This window comes from Brassica napus, chromosome A9 (genome assembly GCF_020379485.1).
Source record: "Brassica napus cultivar Da-Ae chromosome A9, Da-Ae, whole genome shotgun sequence".
NCBI lineage: Eukaryota > Viridiplantae > Streptophyta > Magnoliopsida > Brassicales > Brassicaceae > Brassica > Brassica napus.
In genome coordinates, this window is record NC_063442.1 from 42,157,186 (window position 1) to 42,181,748 (window position 24,563).

Below are 24,563 nucleotides of genomic sequence, written 5' to 3' on the forward strand. Positions count from 1 at the left end.
AGAAAAATCCAAAACCAATCTTGATATAAAATGACCTAAAGGGTAAAGTCAACTGTTTCTTTCACTAGTGCAAGTTAATTGTATATATTAATATAAAACCATTTTATTTTTTATTACCAAGTGTTAATTATTCTAAAGTTCAGTTTTATACTTTTATAGTTTATTGTAATCTTATTGAGAATTTAATAAGCAGATTTTGCATAAAGGCCTTGTTCTACGTTTTCTACAAATGTTGACTACAAAGCTGACCTTCTCCTTCTAACTAATTATATGCACTTAGAGATTTATAATGAAATTGATAAATAGAAGAGTATCATAAGGTTTACTATTCTTAATACTTAAAAGGTCACTCTAGTTGATGTAAAAAAAAGCGTCTCCAGTTTAGAACCAAGCTTAATATAGCACAAACATTTAATAACCCATATCTAAGCCAAAAACCAAATATTTAGTGAAGAACAACTTGAACTAGGTCAAGAGCAACTTCATCTCCGGTGGTGATCTTCTTGGCTGCTTCTTTCTCCGGCAATCCCCAGTCAAAGAAATAAAGCAAGTTCAAAAGTCCAAACTCAACAATGACAATCCCCATCGCCATCCCTGGACAGATTCTCCGACCAGAACCAAACGGTGAAAGCTCAAAGTTTAGTCCCCTATAATCTATTGAACTATCTACAAACCTATCGGGATCAAACTCATCAGGATTTTTCCACACGTTCGGGTCACGTGCTATCGCGTACGCATTGATCAAGATCTGTGTCTTTTTGGGAATATCATAGCCTTGGATCTTGATGTGAGACATTGTCTCTCTCGGTAGCAAAAGTGGAGCTGCTGGGTGTAACCTAAATATCTCCTTGACCATTAGCTTAAAGTAGTGAAGCTTGTTTAGATCTTCTTCTGTGAGACTCTCTTTCTTGTCTCCAAGTGTTGTCCGAATCTCATCTTGTACTTTTTCATCACTCTAGAGTTTCTGATCAACTCAGTCATTGCCCATATCATTGTTGATGCGCTTGTGCTAACCCCTGCTAGAAATATATCCTGACATAACACAAAATCATGTTACACATGAACGTCTTAAATTGTAATAATATTTAGAATCGTCTGTACTATTTTTTTATAGTTTGCAATACCATATACTTATCCAGGTAATAATATTTAGTTTTTTTAATATTATTACCGATATCATTCCTTTGAGATGATCTGTGGTGATCTTGCAAGAGTCTTGTCATATCATCTTAAGTTCGACATGGGGAGATCAATTGAGAAACTTTTGGTCTTTCTTACTGGCCCGTGAATGGACTTCAGGGTGGATTATCATTGACCAGCTGTCGGAATTTTTTTAATGCACCCTTGTGAGTTCATGTTGTGGCTTAGAAGCACGGACGGAGACAGTCAAAAGAGAGTGTTTTTTGTGATGTTTATGGGGTCATTCTTTCACAAAGAGGTATGTACTACTAGCTGATGTTTTTATAATTTACAAGTGATGTTTTGATGTATTTGTATTTTGCTTGCGGAGGTGATCGGTTGAGTTATAACGATAGAAAATTTATTGAAGAGATTATTTTGTACAATTTTTTTATTTAGTTGTAAAAGATATAACTTTAAAATATGTTGATACATCAATATTTTTTTCTACACTTTGTTTTAGAAAATAAGATTTTTACAATTTTTTTTTAGTTTTTGATATAGCTTTAAATATTTGACTATTTTTCACACTGCGTAAATCATTAATTGAATTACCGTTTAATCTTTACATATATGAATAATGATGACAACTTCACTATCGAAACACTTGAATCGATTTACGCTTATTCTTATACATTTTGACTGTTAATAACTTTTTTATGATAAAAACACTTGTAATGTTATCTTATGATATTTCCTTTTTTTTCCGATGGCATATAACATGAAATATAACCAACATAAAGTTTTATCTTTACTAAAAGAAATATTTGATAAGTTGACAAAAAAAAGAAAAGAAATATTTGATATATACAATAAAGACATGCTTTATTTTTGAAACACGCTCTTTTGAAGATGGAATCGGAACCGCTGCGAACGTATAAATACTAAACGCTCGAGTACTTCGTTCTACACCAAAAAGTTTAAAACTTTTCTCTCTCGCCTTCGAACCCAATCTCAAGGTAATTGATTAGAGAAACTCAACGCCTAGGGTCCGATCAAGATATCTCTTTTTTGTTTTTTTTTTTTTAATCTTATGCTGTTTGTTTGCTATTAGGGTTTCGTCTCGTGATGTCTGGGCGAGATAGAATCAGCGAATTGCCGGATTGTTTGCTAACTCAAATACTCTCATACGTTTCGACAAAACAATCGGTGGAGACAAGTGTTTTGTCCAAGAGATGGGAGAATCTGTATCTAAGCGTTCCCGTTCTTGACTTAGACTGCTCTTCTGTTCCGTACGATGCAGACCAAGTGTTCTTAAGCTTCATTGACAAGCTTCTCGAGTTTAGCCCTGAGTCAATCCTATTTAAAGTCAAGGTTAAGTGCAGAGACACGATGATACGCGGGTTCAGGGATCGGATCGGTACAATGATTGACCGGGGGGCACAGCATCTTGATATTGACAGCAGCAACTGTATTTGTTATATAGATGGGTTCAGATATTGGATCGGTAACTATTATTTAGAGGAGGACAATCTTCACTACTCTCCTTTTGACATGATGCCTATGAATCTCTTCACGAGCAAGACATTGGTTACTTGAAGCTCACGTCTTCTGGTCTTAGGGATCCTGCAGGTTTTGTTTACATGCCTTGTCTTAAATTCATGCATCTCGAACAAGTTGTATGGGATACGCATCTGGACACGGTTATCTCAGGGTGCCCTGTTCTTGAGGAGCTGACCTTGTTGAGGGATCCGCATGATAAATATAAGGCTTTGCTAGTTAGGACTCAGAGCTTGAAGAGGTTTCGTCTGCTGCCGCTTAGGAACGGATACGTCCGTTCGAGAGTGAAATGCACGCTTGAGATTGATACTCCGGGGCTAGAGTATATGAGCCTAGGAGATGATCATATTGATAGCATTGTGGTAAAGAACCTGACTTCTTTGTTGGTGGTTGAGCTTGATATCAAGTTTGTTGCCGGGTTTGCCGTGCATTTTGATACTTGGAACTTGACAAAGAGAAGTGAAATAATCAGTGATTTTCTCAATGGGATATCGAGTGTAAGCCATATGATCATCATCTCTGCCAAAACAGTGCAGGCCTTTGATCATTACTCAAAAGCAGGAATGATTCCAAAGTTCAACAACTTGTCCTGTTTACAAGCAGTGTTCCGTAGCTACTTGTTACAGTTTCTCCCAGCCTTTCTTGAGTGTTGCCCCAATCTGAAACACCTACTCTTGGTAAAGCCATCTTCTTCTTATGTTTTTTTTTTATGGATATGTGTATTATTGAAAACTCAGCAGGTTTTTTGTGTGTGTGTGTGTGTGTGTTTACAAAAGGTTGTTCATTCAGGGAAGATGGATGAGGGATTGAAACTCACAGATGTGCCGCGGTGTGTGTCATCAACTCTTGAGTGCGTTGAAATACAAGAAAAACTTGAATTGGAGGAAGGGAAGATGAAAGCAACAAGTTACTTTCTTGGAAACTCAGCAGTGCTGAAGAAACTCATTCTGAGCCCCACAGCTTATGATCCTCGAGATGTTCTGGAATCAGAGATATGGGAGAAGGTTAATAAACTCAAAAAACGTTCTCCAGGATGTGAAATTATCATCCGAGCCATGGAGGAGGATTAACGTTATCATTTGATTAATCTTCTTCTTAGTTTTGTTTGGATTACTTGACTATTGCTGCTGATGCAAGTTCCTTCATAGTAGTCTTAGTTTTTTCAAAAAAAAAAAAGGTTCCTTCATAGTCAGTTCTCTTTTCCTTTTTTCAAAAGTCCAAATCTCAGTTTCTTGGGTGTCTTTTAGATAAAAACTAGATCCTTTCTCCGCGCTACGCGCGGATAATATATTTAAATTTGTTACATTTATCATTTTTATTTGTATGTAAATTTTTCTATATTAAATTATTATTATATATAATCAATTTTTAAATTTGTTTTTTTTATATTTTTAGTTTGAAGTAAATATTTCTATTATATGTAACACAATTAACTAATAAAATATGAAGAATCAAGTCCGAGATTTTAGAGTTATGTAAAAAAAATATAATTTTGTATAGAACACAAATTATCTTAATTTAAAAGATCAGAATCTCATCTCGAATAAATTTACGAAAAGAAAAATCCAATAACCTACTTAAAATATAAAACCACCTTTTAAAAAAAGCGTACTTAATAATATTTTTTTATGTATAATAGTTGAAGACTGACAATTGAATATCGATCTAGAATATTATTTTAATATATCTAATGTAAAATATTAATTGTAATAAACAAATTTTAAATTTTGTAAAATTACATGAATTAGAAGTCTTTAAAATCTAAAATCTATTTTATTAACATACTATATTTTTTATTCATTTATTATTTTGACGTTACAAAATATTGCTTTAGTTTTATTTGTATATTATTTTTTTGAATAATTTAGTTTCTTTTTAAGTAATTTTAAAATTATCAAGAATATAATATATTTAAAATTATTTATTTAAATATATCCTAATATGATGTCTCATTTTTATGTGTGTTTGCGTTGAGCATATTTAATTTGTAATTTGTATATTAACACCTTATTGTGTGTCGTTCTATGGTTTTAATAAATGTGTTGTCATCTCATTTTTATTACTACTAACATGATTTTTTAGTGATCAGTGATAATGTATTTTTAACGTTATGTATTATATTTTATTGTATATTTCTTAACTCTTCGTGCTGGCACTTTTTTAAAAATCATTTTAATTAGATAATAGGTTTCAAAATGTAAATAAAACTGTATATGTTGTAAATTTAGACTTTTTATTGTAGCTGAGCACTATCAATTGGAAATTATATTATGATTTTATTTTATTAAATCTTTCTTTCTGTGTATTTTTTTGTTTTATTTTGTATTTTTACAATTTTATTGCATTATTCTTTAAATGCAGAGAATTGATATTTCCAATTTTTGTTTCATATACCTTAAAAGTCTTCGGTTGATTTTTGTTTGTTTTCTTTCTCCAATTATAATGTAGAGTTCGACCGTTTCTTCTTTTTTTTTTTGATCAAACTACTAATATCATCAGATAGAAAAACTTAAACTCTAAGAATGGAGTGAGTGTTTGTGCTAGAGAAAACTGATTTAACCAATAATATAGAGAGATATTATAATATTAGAAGGTATGTAAACTCTTCTATGTTGTCCTACGCTGGACATAATTATGTTGTTGTCAATTGATTCTATATTTGTGATAACTGGAAATACATCTTTTTGTCTTCCTTACATCATTCTTAATTGGTTTACGGTTCGACTATTTCTAATATACTGAGAGTAACATAAAATTAGATGTTGATTATCTCCTCCCAATTAGGAATGCACAGAATGAGAGAAATTCAAGATCAGACCAGTTTACAATTTTGTCCTTATATCTATATAGAGTTAGTTTATAGATTACTCTATTTGTTTCAAAATATAATCAATTTTAATTAAAATATGTAATATTTAAAAGTTATTACTTTAGAAAACTGTCATTTAACATATAAATTTAATCGATTACACAGTAATTTACATAATTTAATTGGCTACACAATATCCAATAAATATAAAGTTACATTGAAATATAAAAACAATTTATATAGTGAAACAAAAAATAATTTTAAACTATTATAGTATAAAACAAAGAGAATATTCAAATTATGTTGAACATTAGAATAGTAAAAATCAGAAAAGCTGAAATCTCAATGTCGATCATTTACGTTGGCTATGTTATTAACTTTGAAGATAACGTGAATGATCAAGAACAAAAAGATTAATTTTAGCTTCATTCTTTTTTTTTAATCATTTTACCAAAAAGAAAAAAATAACAGGAAGATGACTAATAAAAAAAAGATACAAACAGAGTACTGTAAAAAGGTGTTGTTCACAATATCAAACATTATAGTCTCAAAAATAGTCAACTTTGTATTAAATATTAGTCAAAATAATAAAATATATAATATTAATAAATTTCATTTTAAATATAATTTAACTTTTAAAAAATTTATCATTGCACATGGTGCAGAAAACTACCTAGTATTATTTGAATTTCAAAAACTATCTGATGCACTAACTTTTTGTGACAAATCAAATTTAAGGAACTGGGCAAGAAATTAAGAAGAGGGATGTGGAGAGGTACAAAGAGTCTTCACTTGATGAGTTATAATGGAGCATTGAAGTGCCATTGTTGTAGTCGTGGAGTTACACTGGTGAAGTTGGGTAGACGAACAGATTTGGAGTTGCTGGAGACGTCTGAGGCAAGTAGGCTAAAGAAAAGGAAGCTATAAGTTATACAATGGGCTTGGATGGTTCGAGACCCATCATCTAAACATTCGCGATGATGTGGTAGTTTGATTGGTAGAGAATATTTTATCCTATGTGGCACTCCTAAGAAGCCTCAAAATTAGTAGCTTTTATATAGTAGGATGATGATCTTGCATTCCCTTAAGCTTGGTTTATATGTTTTATACATTTAAATATCCAATATATTTTTAAATACTTTTGATATAAAGAAATCAATCTTGAATATATAGAAAATCCAAAACCAATCTTGATATAAATTGACCTAAAGGGTAAATCAACTTTTTCTTTCACTAGTGCAAGTTAAATGTATATATTAATATAAAAAACCCTTTTTTTATTACCAAGTGTTAATTATTCTAAATTCAGTTTTAAACTTATATAGTTTATTGTAATCTTATTGAGAATTTAATAATCAGATTTTGCATAAAGACCTTGTTCTACGGGGTGTTATTGGTTTACGTATTTTAATGGATTTGAAAACTTAAACCAAATTCAGTGTTATTGGTTTTATGATTTTAAAATCTATATTTAAATCTAGTGTTATTGGTTTTATGATTTTAAAACAAATTTCAAAATCTAGTATTATTCAAAAGCAAAGATTTATTTAAGGATTTGATTTGAAATTGGATTTGAGTGGATTTATGCATGTTTTTAAAGTAAAAATATAAAGGAACAAATATTGAGTTCAACCTTGTTATTTTGATTGGATTTGTAATATATTTTTTCCAGTTCTTACGTTTGGACAAGTTTTCACGCTTTCTATTTGTCAACCCCGTCAATATCCCAAAACCTATGTATTCAGTCAATATATTATTATCATGTTCAACATTACCTTCTTCTCTCTGGGTAACAAATGAATTCTCAACTTGTTCAATTTATAATCACCGGCAATAGTTCAAAGTTTTGATTTATATTCTCTTGTATGTAATTAACTAGCTTTGGACCTTCCTAACTATTACCTTGTCACTTTCCAACTCTAACCAACAAAAATTAGTATATTCAAACGATTTCTCTGTCCCAAAACATTTTTCCTCATGAACTAGTAAGGTCATTATTTAGGTCTAGTTACAATTCACCTATTTTGAATTATTAAAATACATCAAAGTCTCGTCCCACTTAATTGTAATAGCCCGTTGCTTACTCGTAATAACCCGTTGCTTACTCGATTGGATCCATTTTATTGATCCATTTTATTGATTCAATCTAGTTACTTGCTCGATTGAATCCATTTTATTGATAATAACAATTCACCTATTTTGATTTTGAAACTCATATAAATTATTTCTAAATCCACTTGTTTGATTTTTAAAATCTTGGAATTACCAAAGATTTTTAAATCTAAAGATGATTTGTAAATCCATTAAAATACTAGAACCAATAACCCCTACTACGTTTTCTACAAATGTTGACTAAAAAGTTGACCTTGTCCTTCTAACTAATTATAAGTACTTAGAGATTTATAATGAAATTGATAAATAGAAGATTATCATAAGGTTTACTATTCTTTATACTTAAAACTTAAAGGTGTCTCTAGTTCAGAATCAAGCTTAATATAGCACAAACATTTGATAACCCATATCTAAGAAGTTGCCAAAAACCAAATATTTAGGGCAGAATAACTTGAACGAGGTCAAGAGCAACTTCATCTCCGGTGGTGATCTTCTTGGCTGGTTCTTTCTCCGGCAATCCCCAGTCGAAGAAATAAAGCAAGTTTAAAAGTCCAAACTCAACAATGACAATCCCCATCGCCATCCCTGGACAGATTCTCCGACCGGAACCAAACGGTAAAAGCTCAAAGTTTAATCCCCTGTAATCTACTGAACTATCTACAAACCTATCAGGATCAAACTCATCAGGGTTTTTCCACACATTTGGATCACGTGCTATGGCGTAAGCGTTGATCAAGATCTGTGTCTTTTTGGGAATATCATAGCCTTGGATCTTGATGTGAGACATTGTCTCTCTCGGTAGCAAAAGTGGAGCTGCTGGGTGTAACCTAAATATCTCCTTGACCATTAGCTTAAAGTAGTGAAGTTGGTTCAAATCTTCTTCTGTGAGTCTCTCCTTCTTGTCCCCAAGCGTTGTCCTAATCTCATCTTGTACTTTCTTCATCACTCTAGGGTTTCTAATCAACTCAGTCATTGCCCATATCATTGTGGATGCGCTTGTGCTAACCCCTGCTAGAAATATATCCTGACATAACACAAAAACATGTTACATATGAACGTCTTAAACTGTAATAATATTTAGAATCGTCTGTAATATTTTTTTATAGTTTGCAATACCATATACTTATCCTGGTAATAATAGTTAGTTTTTTTTTTTTATTATTACCGATATCATTCCTTTAAGATGATCTGTGGTGATCTTGAAAGAGTCTTGCTTCCTCATCATATCTATCATCACATCGATAATATCAGACCCCTCTTGTACTCTTCTTCCAGTCTTAAGATGATCATCGAGAACATTCTGAAAGAACGTGTCGAGTTCCGAGAAAGCATTCTCTAGTCTCTTTGTCTGACCAGTGAACAAATCTATGAGTTCACCGATTCTTCCGGGAAACAAGTCAGAGAACATAGAAGTTCTCGTGAGCAGCTCAGACCTTTGCACAAGATCAGCTATACCATCTTCATCGATGAACTCACTTTCATGTAGATTCTGCCCTAGCCCTACTCTACAGACAATACTCCCGACTAGCGTATAAAGGGTTTTCTTCAGACTCACCAGAGATTCACTCGAAGCAGATTCAGAGAGTTTCTTGACCAGCAAGTCATTCTCTTCCTCTCTAACATACCTAAAGGACTGAATCTTTTTCGAGCTGAAGAGCTCCACCACCGAGAGCTTTCTCATGGCCCTCCACTCCTCACCGTAAGGAGCAAACCCGATGTCTTTGGAGTTGTAAGAGATCATTCTGATCCCGGCAGTCTCTGGTCGGTTACAACACTCAAGATCGTGAGTCTTGAGCACTTCCTCTGCTGCTTCTTTTGATGAGATCACGACCATGGGGACGAATCCGAAGCGGAGGTGTACTACTGGTCCGTACTTTTGGGAGAGGTTCCTACGGTTCCTGGGATGTAACTCTCCGCGTTGGTGTAAGTTTCCGATGATCGGAAGCTTCGGCGGGCCCGGAGGAAGATTCCATTTCGAGGGTTGGAGTTTTCTGAAGAAGATAAAGATAAGAGGTAAGAGGCAGAGGAAACAGAGAGAGATTGACATGTTCCGTCGTGTCCTGTTTATGTTTCTTTCAGTCTTTTGTATTTTAATTGAAGAGCTTAACCACTACTCCATTATAAAATTGCTAACTTTATCTTATTTATTTGTTTTTCCATTAGATATTTTCATAAAGGGCAATTATTGATTCGTCACATGAGTGTGGGAGTCGCTGTCGGTGATAATTCAACGTAATCGATTAAATAAGTAGTCATTTTGAATTTTGATTACCTAAGAACATTTCCATTAATGAGATACCTTTTAAAATATTTTACTAATATGGAGTATTAATTTTTGACATCTATACTATTAAAGCAGAATACTTCTTATGAATATGCCCCTGAATTTTCCTATTAATTACAAAACATTCAATTTCCTTTTTCAATTGTTTTAAATATTTTTCGAAAATGAAAAGCCCAACCAATTTGCTACTTACATTTTCGTTTTTAAGCCCATTAAGTCGTTTTAAATCTCATTTCGTACTTAGAGATTTACGGAATCAAATCAAATAAAAAGAACATTCCCCAACTTGATGAACACACAAAAAAATATTTTAATTGTTTGACCTGGTAACTGAATTTTCCAAAAACTAATCTTAAAATATAGAAAGATTCGATTTTAAAGAGAAGATCCTCCAACTTTCTCCCCAATCTATACTATTAAAGCAGAATACTTCTTATGAATATGCCCCTGAATTTTCCTATTAATTACAAAACATTCAATTTCCTTTTTCAATTGTTTTAAATATTTTTCGAAAATGAAAAGCCCAACCAATTTGCTACTTACATTTTCGTTTTTAAGCCCATTAAGTCGTTTTAAATCTCATTTCGTACTTAGAGATTTACGGAATCAAATCAAATAAAAAGAACATTCCCCAACTTGATGAACACACAAAAAAATATTTTAATTGTTTGACCTGGTAACTGAATTTTCCAAAAACTAATCTTAAAATATAGAAAGATTCGATTTTAAAGAGAAGATCCTCCAACTTTCTCCCCAAATTTCTCCTAAAACCTAACATCTTGCTTTGAATCCGATCAATATTATAAATAGGTAACACCGGTTTACTATTCAAATCCACACCTTCGAACAAACCAACATGATCTACGTAGGATAATATAGGACAAACATTTTAATTTTAATAAGGATTAAAAAAATAAAGAAGACAATATTATAAAAATTGACTATAAACAAATAAAAAAATCTATTAAAATATTGATTAGACAAATATTTATTAATTTAAATGAAATTTTAAAAAGAAACGATACTGCGCTTTGAAAGCGCGGGTCAAAATCTAGTTATAAAATTAAATGTTTAACATATACAAACTTAGACAACTCCTACTATGACATGTATCACGAATATTTGGAAATTTATGAAGGAAAATTCATCCTATTTTCTCCTTTTTTTGGGTAATTTTATTATATTTTATATGGATGAAGTAGTATCTACTGAAAATTCGGTTTGCAATGGAGGTGGTCTAAAAGGTGCAAACTTATAAGTTGTATACCGCCATTTATTAACTAGAGACGTCAAATGGCTCCTTTCATATAAACTGAACCTCATGTAACTTTTTTATAAAACCTGGTATAACTTATTAGTGCACTAGCTATATTGAATTAACAATAATGATGATGTACTGTTCTATTCCTTTATGTTACTGTTGTTATTACTTACAAAGATGTTAGTTAGTTGTAGCTCTTGTATGTCTTGGTTTATATTTGCTGTCAAGACTCAAAAGTTAGTATATTGATCATTAAGAGAGTGAGAAAAACGATCACTACTTGCTAAAAATGGGGAATCAAGTGAAATGGCCTAACTGTCAAAGTTGGATTGGTCACGATCACTAAGGACAAGGAGACGGATACTCAACAAAGTGCAGATCTCCGAGTGGTTGGAAGTATATTTTCTTGAACAATAAGAGGAATACAAATATTCCCAATATGGTTTTGTTGGCGGTAGATATTGCTCGTATATCTAAACCACCTCACCAACGTAGATGCAACACTGCCTTAGTAACCGGATAGTGTTTTGCCTCTCCATGCCACTTGTGTGGAACGAAGACGTTCACTGTATTGTGATAATTCTGTTCCCATGCATGCATGTAGCCACTTGGATGGTATATGTAATGCTGTTCAGTCGGCATCTATTGGTCAAACATTATCTAACCTATTATATAATTCAACACTATTTAAGCTTTGAAAAACAGGTTAAATCATTTTTGAACGATGTAATGATGAACAAGGTATGAATATGACCGCAACTTTCTTTAGAAACGAATAAACTTTTATTATTTCTTGATATAGTATCTTTCAAACATCAATTCTTACACAAATACAACAATATCTGAAGAATCTTACCTTTCATGTTCATGATCTTTCCATGGTATTAAACTTCTTGGACTCCACATCCATAACGTCGAAGGGGTACAAGTTGAAGAGGTACTTTCTTGACAATGGAGAGAGTACCATATTCTTCCATATCAATGTCTCCAGTTTTCATCCCATCAGGCAATCCCCAATCGAAAAAGTAAAGCAAATTCATCAATCCTAACTCCACAGTAGCAGCTCCCATTGGCATCGCCGGACACATCCTTCGACCAGAACCAAATGGTAATAGCTCAAAATGTTGTCCTCTGAAATCTACAGAACTATTAGCAAAACGTTCAGGGATGAAATCTTCAGGGTCGGTCCAACGCTTGGGGTCACGTCCTATTGCCCATACATTAACTTGGATTTGCGTCTTCGGGGGAATATCATAGCCTTGGATCTTGATGTGAGACATTGTTTCTCTTGGGATTATAAACGGAAGTGGTGGATGTAATCTGAATGTTTCCTTGATTATGAGACTCAAGTATTCAACTTTGCCTAGATCATCTTCAGTGATTTTTTCCCTTTTGGCTCCCAAGGTGATTCGAATATTCTCTTGAGCTTTCTTCATCACTCTTGGGTTTCTAACGAGTTCTGTCATCGCCCAAATCATTGTTATAGAGCTTGTATCTATCCCCGCAAGAAACACATCCTGAAAATCACATGAAAAAACATATTAGACCTTATATTATATAGTTTTTAACATAATCAACCTGGTGGTATAACATGACAATTTTTTAAAATTTTACCATGACGATTGCCTTTAGATTATCCATACTAGGCTTGAAAGAATCTGCATCCTCTTTATCAATCATATCTAACAACAAGGAAACAATATCCTTATTTTTTCTTCCTTCTGGCTTCAAGTGATCATCAATCACATGCTGATAAAAAGCATCAAGCTCTTTAAAGGCTCTGTTGATCTTCTTGTTTCTTCGAAACAACCAGTCTAAGAATCTTCCAGCCCCACCAGGGAAGAAGTCAGAGAAAGTGAAAGTCCCTAGAGCTATCGCTCCGTCGGTTACAAGCTCTTCAATCCTTTCTTGATCGATAACGAACCCGTCCACGTGGAAGTTCTGTCCTAAAGCTACTCTACAAATGATGCTTGCGGTGAGTGAAAAGAAGGTTTTGCTTAAATCTACAGGAGATTGTGTCAAAGCAGATTCCGATACCTTCTTCACCACGTAATCTACCTCTTCCTCTCTTATATACCTAAATGACTGAACCTTCTTGAGACTTAAAAGCTCGATGACCGCGATTTTTCGCATTTCCCGCCAGTAAGCACCGTACGGAGAGAATGAGATGTCTTTAAAGCCGTAAGAGAGTTTTCCTGTCCCGACCGTCTTTGGTCGGCTGCAACATTCCAAGTCGTGAGTTTTGAGAACCGCTTCAGCTGCTTCACTCGATGAGATGACAACCACTGGAACAAAGCCGAGTCGAAGAAGCATCACCGGTCCGTATTTGAGTGAGAGGTTATGGAAACATCTGTGAGGCAATCCTGAAAGATGATGCAAGTTCCCAATGATGGGAAGACTTGAAGGGCTAGGAGGAAGATTAAACTTTGAAGTTTTAAAATTCTTGAGATAGATTGTTGATACAAGAGTAAGAAGCAAAACCAAGAAGAAACAGAGCAAGATCTCCATTTTTTCTTTTTTTTTTTAAGCTGGTTCTTGGAGAGATGATAGTACAAAATCCAAAGTATCTTGTGTATATAATATAAGGCTACTAGATAGATGACCTAACAGACACGTTAGGTCTACAAAATCAAGTGGTTGAAATCAACTGTGTAAGAAAGTTGCTAAATTTGTGGAAACTATCTTCTTCAGCATTATAAATGACACAAAAGTCTAATCCATTAGAACTGGTTATGAGATATGATTGGTTGTTTGGATAATATGGCACTGGTTGATTGGATGGTGTATGAGCCAGGCTTCTTCTGCTATTCGATTATTAAAATATCCAATGATTTAACACAAAACTTGTTAAGAGTCTTCCTTCGACGTAGACTGATGTGCAAGTTTCATTCTTTTGCTTGTAGAATTCATTGTTCCTAAATATTTATTATCTATTTTCAGGTTCAGTCCAAAAAAAGAAGGATAATGTATTTTCAGTTTTTTTTTAGTTTCCGGATTTTTTGTTTGTTTCGGATTTAGTGGGAAAATGCTACACTGAACGTATATATTTTGTGGCTGTTTCTCGAAGAGATGAAGTGAAAGGACGTTATGACGACATATTATTGCAAGTTGCAGTAGAGAAGCATAATCACTATCTTCTTTGGAATCATGAAGGCGACAAAAGCATAATCATATTAGCCGCCAAAAATGACTTGTGGTCCAAGCATCACTTATTTGTTAGAATTTGTTATGTTTGAAAACATCAAACGTTTGACAAAGATTCGAGGATAAGTTTTTCTTCTTCATTTTTCTCATGTCTTCCGTTCTTTTCTGTTATCCTCTCGTATTCTTTATCTGCGTTTTGTAGTTATAATGATTTATTTTGATCATTATTGGGTCATATCTTATAATTGACGAGCAGATGAATACTACGTCAGTGTGTGTGTTTGTCTACTCGGGTGATTCTGACCAGAATTTTTATAAGCTTTTGGTACTTGGTGGAACGGCAGTCTTCTCGTTAAATTCTGGATCCTTGTGGAATAACAGTTTTAGTGTTTAATTGATTTGCTTAACCTCTTCAACATTCCGGTAGCAGAGTGAAAACGGTAAAAGATCAAAGATCAAAAGCCCTCTCTGACTCGTCATGTTCCCCTTGGCTGGAACAACTACTCGGTAAGGAAGCTAGTCAGTAAAGTTTACACTTTGAAAATTAGTATAAAAACTAGTATGTTGGTTGGTACTATCTCAATCTTTAGTGAATTCTCTCTCTATACTTTTTTGAGCTTCTATGTCACGATTTTTTATAGTTTAGTTCTAACGAGTTGTTTGAACTTTGCCTTCTTATTCTTATGGCTTAAAAGTAAACAGTATTAAAAAAAATTCAGGAATAAGTTATTGTTGACTATACTATTACAGTTCGGTTTGGTCGGACCAGTTTTGTCTATATAGATTGCACATTAATCATCTAGATGCAAAGAATTAGAAAGTGTTTAGATGTGAACTTATGATCATGAACTGATATTTTTCAACCAAACATTTTCTTTATAATTATTCAACTTTTTTTTTTGTCAAACTATAATTATTCAACTTATGTTCCTAATTTTACGGTTGAAACAAAGACTGAAGAGTTGAAAAAGCTGTTTGAACAAAGTAAAGGGAGTATGTGTTTGCAGAAAATAAAAAGGAGAATCTTAATAGAGTGAACACCAGAGCTTAAGCTAAAGAAAGGGAGTGAATTGATTAGGAAGTAAAAGAAAGTCTTAGTTTTACTCGGCAGCTGCTTCCTCCATGACCTGTTCCGCAATGGCTGGTGGCACGGGGTAGTAGTGATAGTGTAGCTCCCCAACATCATCTCCTGACAGTTTCGTCCATCCATTAGGACCCACGTGGTACACTGATCACACGAGAAGAGACAAAATCTTATTTTATGAGCCAAAAATTCAGTATCTAGAAAATTTAGCATCACATCTGAGACTACTTACCGCTAGCAACACCACCACTGGCTCCATCACGGAATGTCGCATGATAGATTGATCTCCTTGCCAACTCGGAAGCTTCTTCAACTGACATATCGAACTTGTATCTAATGATAGAAGCAAGATTAGAATATGGTTTTAGCTATTGGGATTGGAACAAAAGAGATGAACATGTTCTTACCCGCTGTCTAGTACACCGTAAGCGTATGGCGAACCAGAACCAACTGAAAACCTGTCTCCCTTGAGCCTTCCTCCTTCGTTGTCGACATAGTATAGTCCAGGACCCTATCCAAGGAGAAGTTAGATTCTCAAGGGTGAGAAAAAAGAAGAAGATGAAGATATGAAGTTGGTTTCACTGACAGTTTCGTCCCATCCAGCAATCATGGTGCCGACGGAAAGTCCCATTCCACGGTATGAGTAGAGCATGTTTGCGAGAAGTTTTGAAGCTCCGGAAACAGAGATTCTCCTCTTGTTTGCCAGTTCATGTAGACGGCACTTGGATAGACAAATAAATCAAGAGATTAGCCATAGTTTCAACAAATGAAAACCAACATACAGCATAGGTAAACAATATCAACATGCCAAAATATTCTAAACAAAAGCTGAGTTATACCCACTCAAATGTAAAGCATCACTTTGCAGTTTGCATCATAAACCTTGATCTTTCTAAGCTTTTATAGTCATCAATTAAAGCTATTTTGTTATTCGGTATCTTAGTACAACAAAGGTAACTGAAGTATACTACTTACAACAATGGTTAGTTCCAGAACAAGGATGCTAAAGCCATTAACTATGTAGTAGAAAATGCATGCATTACCTAAAGAGATTCGTATAATTTTAAGGTCACAATAATACAACAAAAACCTTTCCAGTTATCCAACTTAAAATGAAGATAAGTCACAAGATCTAAACATCAGTTCACACCACAAAGGAAAAACAAATAGCGATAGGTACCTTAATACCAAGATTTCTGTGCCAGAATTGGCAGTCAGCAGCTCCTCCAGCCATTGTACCAAGCATATAAGGATTGATCTCAATAATCTTCTTCACAGATTGTGAGGCTAAATACAGAAAACCAATAAGAAACATCAGTAGCAATAATACAAACGCTTCCTTTCCTATACACTGCCTCACTACCATTGACCAACAGAAATTTACTTAACAATCCATCTCAAAACTAAGCCAACAAGAAGCTAACTTAATCTTCTGCCAGAGTCAACTATACGAAAAGCAAAGATATAAACTAAAGAGTAAAGTGAAGAAAGATAACATACAGATATATCCACCCATGCTAGCACGAGAATCAGCAGCGACCATGACACCTTCTTTGAAGATAAAAGCAAGTGTGGTTGTTCCTTTCGCAGGCTTCACCATCTGCACTGCTTCTTTCTGAAACCCATCAAACTGAAACCCCACACAAAAAACCAAATCACCAACATTGCTTCTCCTAAGAACCCAAAACAATTTCATCAAATCAACAAAATCAAAAAGTCACATCTGTAGTCCGGGGAAGATCAAACGAGGGCACGGTAGAAAACCCATCAAGCATATCGTTGCTTGAGCCGAATCCAATCGTAGGCATGGATGTCTCGAATCCACTAGTGTCAAGCTTCATTGTTAAAACCCTACAGAAATACAAGTACCCATCGATTATAGGACTATTCTAGTATGAGATAAACCAAACCCAGAAGTCAAGTAGAGAGCTTTCCTCTTAAAGAAACTCAAATCAGATCTAGCTAGAGATATAAACCCTAAGCCTTCATCGTTTAAAAGAAAAAACAACGATGCTACAGCTCGATTAGGGATCGTAAACATACCTTGACGAAGAAAAGTAATCAAATTGAAGCGAGAAGAAGAAGAAGATGAAGAAGCTCGAACTGACGAACGAAGACGAGAAAAAGGAATAGATCGTTTCTTGAGCACCGGGCAAACCACAGAGGAGCTAACTGGGCCGTGATGGGCCATCTAATTATTGGTGTTACTAAGTAACTGGGCCGTTTAATCTTTAAATTGTCTTTAAAGAAACCTCTTTGTGAACTAGAGTCTTAGCTCCAACATTGATATGAGGCTTTAAAAACCTCTTTCTGAGCTAGAGTGTTAGATTTGATCTTAATCTTCTCTCGCTTTCTCCTTCCTTCTCTTCTCCTTCTCGGAACTGAGACAAGGGTTTAAGGATTTCGAAAGGTCAAAACTTTGAGCGAAAGATCACCCTTTTCCTCTCTGAAACTCGTCTACAATGGCGGAAGAGACGGTGAGGATTCGTCTGGTCTTTGAGAATCAACGGATTTTGAGCAAACACCAGAAGAAGCAAGGGCTAAAGAGGAGCTGGGCTGTTCTGAATCCTAAACATCATCGAACAGTTTCAGAGTTTTCTAATCATATCCTCTACACATTTAGCCTCTTCGAAGCTTGTCCTCATGGCCTCTCTCTATATGTACGCCTGCTTCTCTGTGTGCCCTAATGTTCAATGTCAGACTTACATTCACTTATGGGAAGCTTTTATCTTTGATTGATTTTTCAGATGGATGGGTTCGTTTTGCCGCCGTTCGAGTCGAGCTGTGTGTTAAAGGATAAAGATATCGTTTGGTTAGTTTCACCATGTTTAGGTCTTGTAATGCATTTTTTGGTGTTAAAGTTTTCGTTTTTGTTTTGTAGTGTTAAGAGAAAGAAGGAACCTTTGTTGGAGATTGTTGAGGAAGACAGTGACGAGAATGTTTGTGCTGCGATTGAGATTGAAGAGAGGGCTCGGATATGTCCTGATGCAGTGCTTATTGGGAATGAGGAAACTGGAGGATATGAAAGTGAGTATGAGGAAGAGGAAGAGATTGTGCCGGAGAAGAAGACTTCAAAGAAACGTAAATCTTCGAGCAAAAGCCTAACTTCTAAGTAGGATCTTGACCAGAACGACTCTTACTCACATATATGTGTGTGTGTTGTTATTCACGTTTGATGATTTTTGTAGGAGGAAGAAGTGTAAGTTAGCTACTACTGAAGAAACTCCACTGGAAAGAGAAGACGCAGCTGTTGTGAACAAGAGCAATGATGTAAAGAAGAAGAAGAGGAAAACATTGGATGTACAGAGAGATGAAAATGATGAAGAGAATGATGCTAACGCCACCATGACCAAGTCAAAGAAGTAAGTGTATGTTTTTTTTCTTTTGTGTCAAAACTTGCTAGCAACTCATGAATTGTTTCTCACTGGTTGCTTCTCCATTGTCTTGCTTTCAAATTGCAGGTCCTCGCTTCAAGAAGAGAGCAATGAGCCTGACGAGCTGTGCAACATGTCTGCTGAAACTAAAAAGGTTCGAGTTTTACTTCATTGTCTCAAGGAACTAGAAAGACTTGTCTTGTGTTTGTTAGTATAAGGAAGAGTTAGTATTGTGTAAACTCCATGATGTACGTAGATACAGGGATTTGCTTGTTGTTTCATATGCTCCATTAGCTTCCTATCTGATTCTTCTTTGCGATAAGTAATGTGAAGCTAACTCTTCCTTATATTAATTTAAGACACCTAGTAGAAGTGCTCGGCGTAAAAAGGCTAAACGGCAATGGTTGAGAGAAAAGACAAAACAAGAGAAGGAAGAGGTTTGTCTTTAGATACTTCAATGATAAGACACATGTATCTATCACTCCTTTAAGCAACATTAATATCTTCTTTCTTGTTATACAATTTGCAGCTTCAACAGAACCAGATGCAGATGGTTGTAGCACCCAGCAAAAAGCCAGCTATCACTATAGACCACCAAGAAACCGAGGAAAATCACTCTGAAGCTCTCGAAAAGCAGCAGCCAGATGAACAAGTTGATGGCGTCAGGGATGAAGTAGTGGTTCCTGTTGAAGTGAGGCCAGGCCACATTCGTTTCAAGCCACTCGGTAAATTATTATACTGAACTTTCGTGCATTCTTTTGGCTCCTAACCGTTTCTAGCTTACTTTTCAGATGAATCAGATGAAGCTTTTCCTGAAACTGAACCTCCTGCGGTATGACTTACCCCTATCTTTTGTTTCCTTAAGCTTTTGCCGAATCTGAAATCTATAATATGATCATGACTTCATAATGTTTAGGAAAGTTTCTTGTGGAACGGGAACATGACGAAGAAGAAAGGCCAAAAATGGGGTACTGAGAAGACAGGATTTTCCAAACGATATGCTTGGGATTTGAATGATACTTATCATCAGACACAGCCCGCTGAGGCAGAGACACTTGCTAACGGTCAGATCGACTATGAACAGCTTGTGGCTTACACTGGCTCAGTAAAGGTTTGCTTAAATAGTATTCACCTTGAGTTATAGATTCAACATTTTTGTTCTCCTCATTCATGATTTGTTAAATGTTTCAGAAAGGAGATATTATTGCATACCGCCTCATTGAGCTAACATCATCTTGGACTCCTGAAGTTTCCTCCTTCCGAGTAAAGTTTATGACTCTCCTTTTTGAGCCTGTTGATCAATCAAAATACCTAAGCCGTTTACGTTATGTACATCTCCTGGTAGGTTGGAAAGATAAGCTACTATGATCCGGTCTCCAAGATGGTGACGTTAATGCCTGTTCAAGGATATCCAATTGAGAAGAAGATAGAAGAGGACGACGATTCATCGATGCAAGCTGACACATCTCTTTATAACGAAGATGGATCCTTAGAGGTATGGTTTACACTATGTCATGTTCTTTTAGTTGTTTGCTTGCTAAGCATCGGAGTTCTGATATAAGAAAGACTTTGCTTCTGCAGGTTGAGTTCTCTTCTCTGCTGGATGTCCGCAGCGTCAAAACTAGCAGCTCAGACGTGGTGGAAGTCGCCACCAAGCCTGACCAAGCAGCTACGAATCTAAAGCTGAGCACAAACAGCAACGGTTTGCAAACCACTGTGAAAGGTACTTGTCCAACAATCTTGACTCAGTCTAGTAGTATACTGACATGGAAACTTATCATACATTATCTTTGAACTTATGTTAAATATCAGAGAATGGAAAAGGGAACCCTTGGGAAGAGCTAAGTGAAGCTGTAAGTGCGAAAAAGGCAAAACTGTCTGAAGCCAACAATGGGTGGAACAAGAAAGGGAAGAGTTCAAGTGGAGGCTCGTGGAGGCGAGGTGGCGGAATTGGTCCTCTCATGAACTATCTAAGATCTCAGAAAGAAATATGAGCAATTAGATCATCACATCCTGATGTTTATCATCTTCTTCTTTTCGATCATTTTGGATTTGCAAAACTCAAGTCAAAAGAAGAGAACCCATTTTGTTTTGATGCTGTGTATGCATAGCTGAGTTTTTGTTAGGGAAAAGGACCTTTGATGTCTCTGTATTCATTCTAATGGTTAAATACCAAACAGAGGCTCGTTGATGCATTCAGTCGAACAAGGTGTGGGCGATATTGTCCTCGAGTTCTGTCTAGTGTCTACTCTAATTAATCCATTGAAGCGAGGTCGTTTTACTTGGTCGACATTACAAAAAAAAAACAAATTAAAATCACATAAACAACGACCGACGAGACACGATACATACTTAAGAAATTTAAAAAAAAAAAAAAAAAGACAAGACACGAAATTTAATTGGACACGAAATTATCACCAAACCGGTCTTCTACTCTTCTTTCTTTTTGTTCTCTCTCTCCCACAAAGATTTCCAAAGCTCAGTCACTCAGAGAATCGAATCTTTGTGTGGCCTAAGAAGAAGAGGGCGATTCATTTGAAGCTCTAAGATGGTGTTGAGGACACAGAGATGGAATCGTCTTACTACTTTGAGATTGGTTCATCTCCGTTCAACTGAGACAGGTACTCTGAGAAATGCTGCTTTCTTCCAAAGCCCATACGAATTCTTCTTCTGCGTACAAGGCTTCTCTGGTCTCACCAGCGATAGAAAGATGTCTTCTTACAAAGAGAGATTGAGAAGTGGACTCGTCGATATCAAGAAGGATGATGTTGTGGCTCTGTTTCAGTCCATGCTTCGGTCTCGTCCTCTTCCTACGGTCATTGATTTCAACAGATTGTTTGGTTTACTTGCCAGAACTAAACAGTACGATCTCGTGTTAGCTCTCTGCAAGCAAATGGAACTGAAAGGGATTGCGTATGACCTCTACACTCTCAACATTATGATCAATTGCTTCTGCAGGCGTCGGAAACTCGGTTTTGCTTTTTCCGCTATGGGGGAGATCTTCAAACTTGGGTATGAGCCTAACACAGTCACATTTAACACCCTCCTCAATGGCTTATGTCTCGAGGGCAGAGTCTTTGAAGCTGTGGAGTTAGTTGATTGTATGGTCCTAAGCCAACATGTACCAGATCTTATCACCCTCAACACTATTGTCAATGGGCTTTGTCTCAAAGATAGAGTGTCTGAAGCAGTGGATTTAATAGCTCGAATGATGGATAAAGGATGTCAAGCCGATCAGTTTACCTATGGTCCAATCTTGAACAGAATGTGTAAGTCTGGGAACACTGCCTCGGCCTTGGATCTGCTCAGGAAGATGGAACATAGAAAGATCAAGCCACACGTAGTCACATACAATATCATCATTGACAATCTTTGCAAAGATGGGAGACTCGACGATGCACTCAGCTTTTTCAGTGAAATGGAAACCAAAGGGATCAAAGCAGATGTCATTACCTACAACTCTCTCATAGGAAGCTTCTGTAGTTTTGGCAGATGGGATGATGGTGCACAGTTGCTGAGGGATATGATTACAAGGAAAATCACCCCCAACGTTGTCACTTTCAGTGCTTTGATTGATAGTCTTGTTAAAGAGGGAAAGCTTACTGAGGCTAAAGACTTGTACAATGAGATGATCACAAGAGGCATAGATCCTAATACCATTACATATAGTACTTTGATATATGGGTTGTGCATGGAGAACCGCTTAGATGAAGCCAACCAGATGATGGACCTCATGGTTAGCAAGGGATGCGATCCTGATATCGTGACGTTTAATGTCCTTATAAACGGATTTTGTAAGGCTAAACAGGTTGATGTTGGTATGAGACTATTCCGAAAGATGTCTCTGAGAGGAGTGATTGCAGATACAGTGACTTATAGCACTCTCATCCAAGGGTTTTGTCAATCAAGAGAACTTATTGTCGCCAAAGAAGTCTTCCAAGAGATGGTCTCTCAAGGTGTTCATCCTGGTATTATGACTTATGGTATTTTGCTGGATGGGTTGTGTGACAATGGCGAACTAGAAGAGGCTTTGGGAATACTTGATCAAATGCACAAGTGTAAGATGGAACTTGATATTGGTATATATAGTATCATCATTCACGGGTTGTGCAATGCAAGTAAGATCGATGATGCTTGGGATCTATTCTGTAGCCTCTCTCTCAAAGGAGTGAAGCGTGATATTCAGTCATACAACATAATGTTGTCAGGATTATGTAAAAGGAGCTCATTGTCTGAAGCGGATGCATTGTTTAGAAAAATGAAGGAAGATGGGTATGAGCCAGATGGTTGTACGTACAATACACTTATCAGAGCACATCTTCGAGGTAGTGACATAACAACTTCAGTTCAACTCATTGAAGAAATGAAGAGGTGTGGGTTCTCTTCAGATGCTTCCACCGTAAAGATTGTTATGGATATGCTATCAAGTGGTGAATTGGACAAAAGCTTTCTAAATATGCTTTCTGGTCCTTTTGGAGACAAATCATCATTGTTGGATTGAAATAAATCTTCTTGGAAGACGCTGGTGAGCCTTGTCGGAAGGGAGATGTGCACTTGCTAATTAATATGTCTTCTTAGAATGTTTGGATCTTATCCGCAAGAGACAAAGTCCCGGTTAATGGTTTCTGAGGTACTTGGGCTTAATAGTATAAAATTAAGTTTGTTTGCTTACATCTAAATAGATCTTGATGTCTTTTCCGTTTTATATTGCTTTCTTTCTTTCTGTTTTGTCATTGGTTCATTTTCAGTGTACAATGTTTGTCATCTTCGTTTGAGCATATGTGTATTGACAAATGCTCAAGCTTGATAAGCAGTAACACTTTTGGCACTTATTCCGTCTTAAAGTTTCAGGTGATGAGAGATCTGCAATGTGTTACTATGATCTGTTCAGACATCAATTACAACTAGTTTGGTTGTGCATGTCTTCATGGTTGGACCTTGGGAATTAATTACTAGTTGTGAAAGTCTAAGAGAAGTTAATTGTGAACAGTTAGTTTATCTTCTCGTGTGATTGAATCTTGTTTTCTTCTCTCTAATAGATTTATCAAAATGTATAGAATCATTGCTGATTGTGATCGTCCAACAGGAGGCTGGGAAGGAAAAAGGGACGGTGGTTACAGCGTGTGGTGAAGAAGAGGGAGAAACAACTTGGTTTGCCTTTTTTCTTTTGAACTGTGAGTTTGGTAATAGGATCACTTGTTGTCACTCAGGATGATAGTTATAATCGATTTCCAGTTGTAGATCGATTCGAGTTCTTGTGGGCGTTTGAAGACAGGTTTGAGATGTTCTAAAGTAGTATGTTGACTCCATTAAAAAAATGAATGATTGTGTTTTGATCACATACAATACATTCTTGAATTCAATGCTGCTTCTGATCTACTATCAAAAAACTCTGCAGTCCACACATGAAGCTAAATGAGAAAGCATGCTAAAGATTACAAAAACAACACTTGTGCTCGTAAGATCCAATCATATTGAAAACTATTTATAAAAATTATTGAAAACTAAATGAAAACACATTAATAAAAAAAGAAAATACTGTTGACAAATTTGTTGTTCTTTAAATTTTAATTTTATGTTTGAGGTTGACAAAAAAAATAAAATATGTTGTTTTATGTGTATCTTTTATTACAACGTGGAATCATATGAGTACATAAACAAAAAAAATTAATAAAATGATGGTCTTAAAACAATGACTCGTTTCCTCTTATTAAAGTCAACCGTCACCTTGCTAATACGTAGCGTAGACTACAACGCTCAAGCCATTACTTTACTCCTCCCTCACTGATAGGTTCGTGTACTACACTGTCCTACAC

The 24,563-nt window shown here is 35.5% G+C and overlaps 5 protein-coding genes and 1 pseudogene across 8 annotated transcripts; 3 read left to right on the plus strand and 3 right to left on the minus strand.

Annotated features, from left to right (window-relative positions):
* Nucleotides 1-311: 311 nt before the first annotated feature.
* LOC106401412 (cytochrome P450 71B28-like) lies at nt 312-9,791 on the minus strand. 2 transcript variants are annotated; one of them, XM_048741781.1, is made up of 2 exons: nt 8,766-9,791; nt 312-1,032 (listed from the first exon to the last, which is right to left on the minus strand). In XM_048741781.1, exons 1-2 carry the CDS (start codon nt 9,645-9,647, stop codon nt 880-882), a joined length of 1,035 nt encoding a protein of 344 aa, XP_048597738.1. In that variant the 5' UTR covers nt 9,648-9,791; the 3' UTR covers nt 312-879. The 2 variants fall into 2 exon arrangements, with proteins under 2 accessions (XP_048597738.1, XP_013697379.2); XM_013841925.3 differs by lacking the exon at nt 312-1,032 and adding an exon at nt 7,888-8,624.
* LOC106401413 lies at nt 1,960-3,927 on the plus strand (annotated as a pseudogene).
* A 2,114-nt stretch (nt 9,792-11,905) lies between the features above and the next one.
* On the minus strand, nt 11,906-13,805 carry LOC106401760 (cytochrome P450 71B2-like). Its single transcript, XM_013842339.3, has 2 exons — nt 12,760-13,805; nt 11,906-12,662 (listed from the first exon to the last, which is right to left on the minus strand). The coding sequence occupies exons 1-2, from the start codon at nt 13,651-13,653 to the stop codon at nt 12,030-12,032; spliced, it is 1,527 nt and encodes a 508-aa protein (XP_013697793.1). The 5' UTR covers nt 13,654-13,805; the 3' UTR covers nt 11,906-12,029.
* Nucleotides 13,806-15,244: 1,439 nt separating this feature from the next.
* LOC106396989 (proteasome subunit beta type-5-B) lies at nt 15,245-17,555 on the minus strand. The gene is made up of 8 exons (XM_013837508.3): nt 17,417-17,555; nt 17,095-17,224; nt 16,874-17,003; nt 16,554-16,660; nt 15,960-16,094; nt 15,781-15,884; nt 15,606-15,706; nt 15,245-15,517 (listed from the first exon to the last, which is right to left on the minus strand). The coding sequence occupies exons 2-8, from the start codon at nt 17,212-17,214 to the stop codon at nt 15,390-15,392; spliced, it is 825 nt and encodes a 274-aa protein (XP_013692962.1). The 5' UTR covers nt 17,215-17,224; nt 17,417-17,555; the 3' UTR covers nt 15,245-15,389.
* Nucleotides 17,556-17,689: 134 nt separating this feature from the next.
* LOC106401180 (coilin) lies at nt 17,690-20,946 on the plus strand. 2 transcript variants are annotated; one of them, XM_048741783.1, is made up of 13 exons: nt 17,690-18,033; nt 18,121-18,185; nt 18,255-18,485; nt 18,562-18,735; nt 18,835-18,901; nt 19,107-19,184; nt 19,277-19,472; nt 19,527-19,579; nt 19,664-19,858; nt 19,939-20,010; nt 20,093-20,242; nt 20,329-20,470; nt 20,560-20,946. In XM_048741783.1, the coding sequence occupies exons 1-13, from the start codon at nt 17,836-17,838 to the stop codon at nt 20,739-20,741; spliced, it is 1,803 nt and encodes a 600-aa protein (XP_048597740.1). In that variant the 5' UTR covers nt 17,690-17,835; the 3' UTR covers nt 20,742-20,946. The 2 variants fall into 2 exon arrangements, with proteins under 2 accessions (XP_048597740.1, XP_013697096.1); XM_013841642.3 differs by having other exon boundaries at nt 17,691-18,033; nt 19,539-19,579.
* A 129-nt stretch (nt 20,947-21,075) lies between these two features.
* On the plus strand, nt 21,076-24,088 carry LOC106401178 (pentatricopeptide repeat-containing protein At1g12620). Of its 2 annotated transcripts, none has more exons than XM_048741782.1 (2): nt 21,076-23,736; nt 23,834-24,088. In XM_048741782.1, exon 1 carries the CDS (start codon nt 21,296-21,298, stop codon nt 23,246-23,248), a length of 1,953 nt encoding a protein of 650 aa, XP_048597739.1. In that variant the 5' UTR covers nt 21,076-21,295; the 3' UTR covers nt 23,249-23,736; nt 23,834-24,088. The 2 variants fall into 2 exon arrangements, with proteins under 2 accessions (XP_048597739.1, XP_013697094.2); XM_013841640.3 differs by having other exon boundaries at nt 21,076-23,377.
* The last annotated feature ends 475 nt before the right edge of the window (nt 24,089-24,563 follow it).

What these genes read in the sequence shown, in the direction of transcription:
- LOC106401412 (XM_013841925.3), bottom strand. Translation starts at nt 9,647, where the DNA reads ATGTCAATCTCTCTCTGTTTCCTCTGCCTCTTACCTCTTATCTTTATC. An exon ending in ATCTTAAAGGAATGATATCG is followed by an intron (nt 8,625 to 8,765) that starts GTAATAATAAAA and finishes GTGTTATGTCAG; the next exon opens with GATATATTTCTAGCAGGGGT.
- LOC106401760 (XM_013842339.3), bottom strand. Translation starts at nt 13,653, where the DNA reads ATGGAGATCTTGCTCTGTTTCTTCTTGGTTTTGCTTCTTACTCTTGTA. An exon ending in ATCTAAAGGCAATCGTCATG is followed by an intron (nt 12,663 to 12,759) that starts GTAAAATTTTAA and finishes TGTGATTTTCAG; the next exon opens with GATGTGTTTCTTGCGGGGAT.
- LOC106396989 (XM_013837508.3), bottom strand. Translation starts at nt 17,214, where the DNA reads ATGAAGCTTGACACTAGTGGATTCGAGACATCCATGCCTACGATTGGA. An exon ending in ACAGAAATCTTGGTATTAAG is followed by an intron (nt 16,095 to 16,553) that starts GTACCTATCGCT and finishes TGTCTATCCAAG; the next exon opens with TGCCGTCTACATGAACTGGC. An exon ending in TACGGTGTACTAGACAGCGG is followed by an intron (nt 15,707 to 15,780) that starts GTAAGAACATGT and finishes TTCTATCATTAG; the next exon opens with ATACAAGTTCGATATGTCAG.
- LOC106401180 (XM_048741783.1), top strand. Translation starts at nt 17,836, where the DNA reads ATGGCGGAAGAGACGGTGAGGATTCGTCTGGTCTTTGAGAATCAACGG. An exon ending in TGTCTGCTGAAACTAAAAAG is followed by an intron (nt 18,902 to 19,106) that starts GTTCGAGTTTTA and finishes TATTAATTTAAG; the next exon opens with ACACCTAGTAGAAGTGCTCG. An exon ending in ACGAAGATGGATCCTTAGAG is followed by an intron (nt 20,243 to 20,328) that starts GTATGGTTTACA and finishes TTGCTTCTGCAG; the next exon opens with GTTGAGTTCTCTTCTCTGCT.
- LOC106401178 (XM_048741782.1), top strand. Translation starts at nt 21,296, where the DNA reads ATGGTGTTGAGGACACAGAGATGGAATCGTCTTACTACTTTGAGATTG.